This window comes from Lolium rigidum, chromosome 2, assembly GCF_022539505.1.
Source record: "Lolium rigidum isolate FL_2022 chromosome 2, APGP_CSIRO_Lrig_0.1, whole genome shotgun sequence".
NCBI classification, from domain to species: Eukaryota; Viridiplantae; Streptophyta; class Magnoliopsida; order Poales; family Poaceae; genus Lolium; species Lolium rigidum.
Window position 1 is genome coordinate 284704022 of NC_061509.1, and position 8366 is coordinate 284712387.

Sequence of the window (8366 nt, forward strand, 5' to 3'; positions counted from 1 at the left end):
ATATACTAATACTTACAAAACACAAAGGGACAAAGCAGCCACAAACTAATGAAATTGGTTTCAACTTTTAGAGACAATCCCTTTGTATTCTGCAAATTTGGTCCCTCTGCCCATTGACTAATAATATAAACTTTGTAAAGGAAGATGACAAACACATCCAAAATTTGCGTAACTTCTCTTCTTCAGGTTTGCAAAAACAGATCTTTTCTGTGATTTAACTTCTCTTGTTTACCTTCAAGACACTGACAAGAACAAAACTTTGGCGGCCACCTAATCGCAGATGGCTAAGCATCCTAGGCTACACCTAACCATGTGCATGTGAAGATCATCTTATACTGACCCACATTAATCACGCGTCAAATCTACGGCTTTGCGCCGATCGATAAGAGGATGAACCACAAAAGTCACTGCCCTATGCACATTGTTTAAATCAGCTGTGCATCACCTTGCTTGAACTGTAGGTGTTCATGAAGAGAGAGACTCCAGATTTTGTAGCAAACCTCAGGCCCTGAATCAACTAAACAATGAGCTCATGTGCAGGTTCTTGCTTGCTTGATTGCATACAGCAGCTTTTGGCGACCTGAACAGTAGTAGCTAGCTGCTCGTTGGCTACGAAATTTGGCCCTTGATTAGCATTTAGCTTCTGACCTGAACTCGTACTAGTTAATTAGCCTATTGTAATGGATTCAGTGAACATGTGGAAGATGAAATAATTTGCAGAGTCCCAAGATGCTAGTCCTCCAAAACTTGCAGCAGTAGCACTGTTCTTATCTGATGACTGATTAAACTAGAGGATCACAGTGTCAGCAGTAGTATTTGGCATATCTACCCATCTCAATTATTGTCAGTAGAATGTCTAACCATTCCAATGGATTTGTACTATACTCATATTTTATCAGCGTGCTAGCTCAATGTGGTAGCATTGTTCTATTTGGAATCTGGAGTGACTAGAGTTCTTAATTATCAACGTGGTAGCATTGTAGATTGTACTGCTAGTAGCAGTAGGAGTAAACTAACTACTGCAACTACTACTGCTAACGTGGTCAGTCATCTAACTGCAGTCAACTGTACAATGAAATTAATCAACCATTGGGATCAGTGACCTTTCACCGTGTATATGTTTGTGTGCATCCATGCATTAGCATGAGTGACTAAGGTCAACATGTATGCAGAACATCACATACTTCAGCGAAAGGAAAAAAAAAAGTAAACGTGCTACTGAGCGGCTGTGCAGTTCATACATGTCTGTTATCAGGGGGGCAGCCTTTGTGCATGGCATGAAAAACTAGGATTATCAGCAGCAGCCTATGAGTTTATACAAGCCTAGCTATGAATGTATACAAGTGATTTTGGGGTCTCTAGATAGGGAAACTTGGTGGAAACTCAAAGTTGTGAACTAGTAATAACTCTTCCTTGTACTTTTGTGGTGCATTGTCAACCTTGCAAGTTTCCAACAACAAATAAGTCAAAGTTATTTTGATTTTTTTTTACTAAATGTAACAACATTCATAGAAAAATGAAAGGTTTAGACAGTAGAGTTGTGTTCATCATCCTGCTAGCCTGCAAGTGCATGGGTACATCTGAGCAAAGTTCAGAAGCGTTCAGTATCTAGTGCAGCTCATACTTCCACAGCATATATCTTGGCCAGCGATATCATTATCAAGACTTGCAATAAACTGCTTACACATAAGCTCTAATCAACTGATCATCAACCCAGACTTCCTCACTAATATATAATTATACGTAACATGTAGGATCAGAATTAACACTGATAAAAAGTTCAGTACAGGTTAATCAATTGCCCTCATCCATTCCGTTCTATCTCGACCTGGCGCCGCACGATTCCGTCCATCAGCATTCCGACGAGACCTGTGGGCGCGAAATGGATTTGATCCTTCTTCTACTGGGAGTAGTTGGAGCTTTGCATCATGGCCTGGGCTAGGTACTGGAGCTCCCCGGCATCCGTCTTGACGCCGCAATGTTGCTGCATCATCGACATGGAGACGTCTCCGCCCATGAGCTCCGGCAGAAGCGCGGCGCCGCCGCCGAAGCCGCCGCTGTTAGCGTCCTGCTGCCGGAGCATGGCGGCGATGCTGCTGCTGTCCGGCCACTGCTGCTGGTGGCTCATTGGCGAGGTGGTGCTCTGCACGCCGCACGCCAGCTGCGCCTTCGCCTGCATCAGCTGCGCCTGCAGGATCGCCACCTGTAATGCACAAGAAAATCATAAGCATTCGTCCATGGCTGTCGGAAGTGGCTAGCTGACTGATCGGAGATGAAGAAGTGACCGACCTGCTGCTGGAGCGCGAAGATCTGTGCGACGCAGCCATAGACGGGGTCGCGGAGCCTCGACTGGGCCTCATAGGTGATGGTGACGACGGCCTCACAGCGGTCGGCGGTGGGAAGGTGGGCGAGCAGCTTGGCAGCGTTGCTTGCGCCGAAGACCTTGTGGATGGCGGCGAACCGCGCCGCGCCCTGGTCGGTGCTGAAGTATGGCGCAAAGACACACTCTTGGACGCACCGTCGCCGCAGGAACTTGCAAGCCCCGCACGGCGACCCCGCGCCCGCTGCTCCAGCAACCGCGCCGGCATTAGTATTACCACCACACGCGGCCATGGCTAGCGTCCTAGCGAGCTAGAAGAACAAACAAGGATGGTCGAAGAAGAAGAAGGGAAGATGCGTGCTGCTCAACTGAAGCGACTGGCTGAGCGACTGTTACCAGGTGGTGCGAGTTGAGGTTGACGGTTGGATATTTATAGAGCCGGCCGGCGGGGTGGCTTGCTCGGTGAAGAAGGATGGTGCAAACGAAATGATCGACATGTAGGGCACTATGTCGGCTGAAAGGGAGCAAACGTGTAAATGCTGTGTTGAATAGAAGGACGACCCGGCCGGCTTCTTATCTTATCTTAGTAAATTAATCAGATTACCTTAGCTTAAGAAATAAAATATAAGTATAAATGTGCATGGCACTGCTCCATGAGGAATTGAGGATGGCCACCATGTGGTTTTTCTGAAAAATGTTTCATCACCTTTTGTTTGTTTGTCACACATATTCCGGTGCTGGTTGCGAATTAGGAGATGCTGAGACATACAAAGGGATCAATCAGTCACTAGTCAAACTTGCATCTGAAATACTCAGGTGAGTGTGTGCAGTGCGCACGAACGTACTACTGGCCGGGTGGCATGGATAAACAAAGCATTTAGCGCCGAACGGCCGCACTTTAGCTTGCAGATGGTCGACGACCGCCACTTGCACATATCTATCCCCATGGATTTATGCGGCGTTGGTGCTTAGCATCTCTCCAGAACATTCACCGGTACATAGATCGATTAAGAAAGCTCACAGAATGAGAAGTGACCATGTATAGGTATGAGCTTTTTTCTGAGTAGCTATGTACTAGTGGAGGAGTTTTTCTTTAGCAAATTAGCAATGTATAGATATGATCTTATACCCTTAAAAAACTACATATGTCTTTAGAAATTTATTAATAAAACGATTTTCTCCGTTCCATAAAAGTTGTCTTAGATTTGTAAAAAGCTAGATGTATCTACACGCTATTTAGTGTTCAGATATAAGGAGTATCTAATTAAGTTTAGAACACAAATCTAAGATAAGTTTCATGGAACAGAGGGAGTAGTATAGAAGAGTGACCTTTTATTACAGCAAACAAGTAGTCATGTTCAAGAAAGGCAGTGAAATTGCGAGGACAGGATGGAAAAGAGCATAACAAACGAAGTCTTATCGTTTTCGGCAGCATTTTGCTTGCAGTCGTGCTCTATGCCTCTATTTCCTCTCGCACGCATGCTCGTTTTGGCTTTTGCACTGGGTTTCAGACTCTCAGGTCGACCGGCCGTCTCGTTTTCTGCTCTCTTCCTTCCCCTGGTCATCTTCCCTGAGACCGAGACGCTCGACGACTCAGAATACATTCATTATCTCGCCAGCAACTGACAAACAAACCCAAAGCGCATTCACACGTTCGCACCAAGGTTGCACGCACGTACGAGCGCCCAGGATATCTGTGGCAATGAGATCACGCAGATCACATCATGAATTCACGAGCTTGAACGCACAAACGTTCCGCCCATGAAATCTGTGGCAATGAGATCACAGGAACGGGGATCACACACCTCATATCAATGAAAACGAATATCAAAGTATAAACCGCACGCTCGGTGTTGCATCTTCTTCATCAGTCACACAAGTCCACCCGTGCGCAACAGCTCAGGTGAACACCCGTCCTCGCGGAAAATCAGATCCCACCGGTTTTCCCTGAAACATACACTGCACCGCCTTCAGATGGCTACACCAGGGGAGCAGCGGAATCGTTGTTCTTCTTTCGGTCGGCGCAACGCCGCGATCATCAGACGGCACTGACTCGGTGCACTTGGTGGAGGCGGCGCGTGGAATTTTTTAGCCGAGCCACTGCGTGGCGCGGCGGTCTCCCGCACCGCCAACGGCACGCCGGATACTGATCTTCTCGTGGGAGTACTTCTCCTGGAGGCGCTCGAAGGCGTTCACGTCCAGCTTCCCGCTTGCAGACTTGCCGTGCTTGCGCCGGATCTGCTGCTCCTTGATCGAGTTCCACAGCTTCTCCACCGCCTCCCGCTGCCAGCACGTGAACCGGCCCACGTTGTCGTAGGCGTGCTTGCCCAGGATGTCGACGGTGGTCTGTGTCCTGACAAGCCAAAGAGCATTTACAGCCACAAACAAGCAAACAAACCGTAGTACATGGACGTGGCGCACATGCCAGGGTACTCACCACGGTGTCCTGTACCGCCGAGCAGCAATATCTAGACATTTAAGGAGGGCCTCGCGCCGTGACCTCAGATATCTCTTGGACTCCTCCTCAGCCGCTTTTCTGTTCAGTTCGTCAACCGCCTTCTCTCGAGCTCTCTCGGATTTCTTCGACTTGTGCTCAAGGAGATCATCTAGACCAAATGGATCAGATAATTCTTCTCCTGAGTTGGATGCTCCAGCATCTGTGTTGCTATCATCTGGCAGAGAGCTGATAACTGCAGTTGGCACTGTATCATCTGCTTTATTCTCGGTGGTGCCAGATTGGCTTTCAGCAACCGCAAGTGCTCTTGCTTCATCATTGTCATCGTCCGCTGTTGCTACTGGCAGGGCTGAGATGGCATCTTTGATCTTCCCTACAGCCTTTGAGAACTACAGAGTAAAACACCAGCACATTAGTCAAAGCACAAAGGCCCGTACAGCATAACGCATTATGGTAATGACATTTCTTAAGGGACATGGAGGTGGATAGCTATAGCAGCCATAGGATACAGCTATTTCATAATACAACTTTGATACTTGTGTTGAGAAAAATAAGCAAACATCTGAATTTCACCATAGCACACTTACCACAAAACTGTCATCGGTACTAAGGTCATTAGCCACCACTGCATGAAGCATCCATACATCAAACTGATTTTTCTGCTGTTGGTTGAAACACTGCACATCAACCAAAAGTTGTAAGTACATGCTACAATTGCTTCACCGAGTTGCACAGAAAGGAAGAAAGATATGACTCTGCCAACTATTGTTGTTTAAAAATAGTAGATAGTAGAAACTCCACCTCTGTTACACCCTGGGCAGCATTAAACAGCACCTGGTAATCTGCACGTACAGCAGGTTCATTACAAGCCCCCAGTGAAGACATTGCAGCCCCCAATACAGCAAAGAAGTGCCCGACTGTCTCTGGCTTGACACTTCCAGCCTCAATGAGCTGTAGGGCTAGTTTCGACGCCTTGCTGAATTTTGAAGGATTCCCTATGTGTGAAGTTATCTTCTGCATAGCTTCAATGATTTGCATTTCTGATGCATCGACATGAGTTCTGAAACGAAGGCGCTTCTCGGGAACTGCAAGAAAATATGGATGTTAGAACAGGACGATGTGGCAAGTAAAAGACCACTGTTATTGCTAGCAGAATTTATAGACTACAGAACATAAGAGAAAGTTTATTTGCAAAAATTCAGGAAAACATGTGGAGAACAGCTGGATGAACCAGAATCTTTAGAAAAATGGAGATAAGAAAATAATTTGTGTTTTCACCCATAAATATTGCCATAAGCACAGAGTTAGACATTCAGTGCTAGAGCTGCTACATAACTCTGATGTAAAACCGAGACGCTCAAGGTTTCACTTATTGAGGGTTAAGAGTAATAGTAGCCCAATACATCAGTGCCATCCATAGGGGTTAATGGTCAGAAATTAGATCATATTCCACGAATGCACCACACTACATAGCTTACTGAATACTACTACCTCAATTTTTTCAAAATTTCTATGTACTAGGCACACAAATTTAGAAAATTTGATACATCTTTATGGACGAGGTAGATAGGTCTAGCAAACAATACACAGAGAAATCCAGTGAACAAGGTTCTTACTTGGTACATAGCACAAACTTTACCAGGATGCACTAGTCTTCATTGAGTTACTTCAAGAGAGTAGCAAATCTTGGAAGCAAGCTAGAAACATGTTGACTCAAGCTTTAAAAGACATTCAGATTGGGACCATGGCAACTCATCTAAACCAGGTTAAGAGATTCGTATCTATGTAGCAACTGAACTAACCAAGCATCTTTTATATGGCTGTTTGTGGTGCATTCCAGGTTTGCTTATGCTCTGTTATTACCTACGACATACGTCTTGGAAAAAGAAGCTATAGTCACCTGAGTTTCCCATAATACATATCACATATGGTTAAGAGTTACAACTGTTTTTGGTCTTGTTCCGTGACATGGCAACAGGTTGAAGAAATTTACTCAGCTAAGTCGTTCAAGCCTTCTAGGTTGTGTGCAGTCGCTAGTATGAACTATGAAGCCATAAACAAGTGGAATTTGCAATTGCTTTGCTCTGACTGAACTCATTCTGTGACATGGGAAAAGTGAAAACCCTAATCCCCACCTAGAAATCCCCTCCTGTTACCAAAACTCGCATCTCGATCTCAACACAAAATTAAGCGACAACGCTACCATACTCTGTCCGCCAGCGCACCGTTCGAATGGAGACAGCATCCAGCTCCTAGGTAGCACCGAAAATAGAAGCAAATCGGCGCTAGAATCTACAGCAACACCAGTATAGACTCCATCTGAAGGCCGACTGCACGAGCACGGGCTCAGGCTTCGAAGCCGAAGCAGCAGCGAGCAAGCAAGCCATTGGAAGGGAGATGAACCGGCAGAGTAGGGAGCTTACCGCGTCCTTCGGCTGCAACATCGGCGGCGGCGGCGACGGGAGCGGCCGGTTGGGACGAGGAGGCAGCATCCGAGGAGGGTTTGCTGCGCTTGAGGGAGCTCTTCAGCGCGGAACGCCTCGGGGCCGGGGGCACCGGCGGAGGGGGCGGCGTGGGGGAGGCCGCACGATCTTCGCCGGCGGCGGTGGCTGGCGGCGGCAGGCCTTCGAAGAGGTCGTCGGACGCCATGTTTTTTTTTTTCTCTCTCGCGTGCTGATCGGCTAATTCTTCTGCTTTGTTCGGGCTGTCAAAGTAAAAAAATTTGCAGCGTTTGGGCCCAGCATAGAACAACATTTGGGTCGGATGTGAACCCGCGAGGCTTTGAAATAGATATGTTCTTTTTATTTTCCGCGGGAGAACCAAAACGTGCCCAATATAATGGACAGAGATTTGGTGCACATGGACACCAGTGATCTTGTTTTTAAAATAAATTAAAAATCATATTTTTTGAGTTTCAAAAAATTCTGAAAAACATATATGCATATAGCCAATAATGTATCCCACAAACATGTAAAATATCAATTTCAAATACTTTATATTTTAAGCTACACAAAAAAGACAAAAGTGCAGATCTAAGTAGTCATTTTCAAATCTACAAAAATATCTCAGATTTTGTTATTTTTGTCTAGCTCAAAGTAAAAAAGAATTTTGGGTTGAGATTTTCCATGATTGTGACATCTATCACTAACAATCTACAGAATTATTTTTCAGATTTTTTGATAACTAATAAATTTTTTTAATTTTTTTTAAATAGCAAGAGCACTGGAGCTCGGGAGCCAAATGTACTTTTCGCAATATAATCCTGAAAAACCATTGGAAAAGAAGTCCCTTTATATGGGGGCTCCTATTCACCGAGCTGGTTGGTGGCAGCGAACCCACCGCACATCCCCCCGGGCGTATATGGGCTCGACCCATTAAGCTGATCGTCCGCACATCCTAGGCGGGAGGCACTAGACCGGCACAGTAACTTTTCTCTCATTTCTTTCTTTTTTCTTCTGCTATTTCATTTCTGTTTTGCTGAATATGAACAAAATTTGAATCTAAACTTTCTGAAAATTTGAAAAAATTAGAATATGAACATTTTTCGAATTTCAATATTTTCGCATTTGAATTTTTTTGAACATATTTCAA

The 8366-nt window shown here is 45.4% G+C and overlaps 2 protein-coding genes across 2 annotated transcripts; both read right to left on the minus strand.

The window, feature by feature from the left end:
* Positions 1-1900: 1900 nt before the first annotated feature.
* Positions 1901-2613, minus strand: LOC124691074 (LOB domain-containing protein 16-like). Its single transcript, XM_047224357.1, has 2 exons — positions 2290-2613; positions 1901-2203 (listed from the first exon to the last, which is right to left on the minus strand). Exons 1-2 carry the CDS (start codon positions 2611-2613, stop codon positions 1901-1903), a joined length of 627 nt encoding a protein of 208 aa, XP_047080313.1.
* Positions 2614-4112: 1499 nt separating this feature from the next.
* LOC124688987 lies at positions 4113-7424 on the minus strand. The gene is made up of 5 exons (XM_047222597.1): positions 7199-7424; positions 5577-5860; positions 5363-5452; positions 4758-5164; positions 4113-4673 (listed from the first exon to the last, which is right to left on the minus strand). The coding sequence occupies exons 1-5, from the start codon at positions 7422-7424 to the stop codon at positions 4409-4411; spliced, it is 1272 nt and encodes a 423-aa protein (XP_047078553.1). The 3' UTR covers positions 4113-4408.
* Positions 7425-8366: the final 942 nt, after the last annotated feature.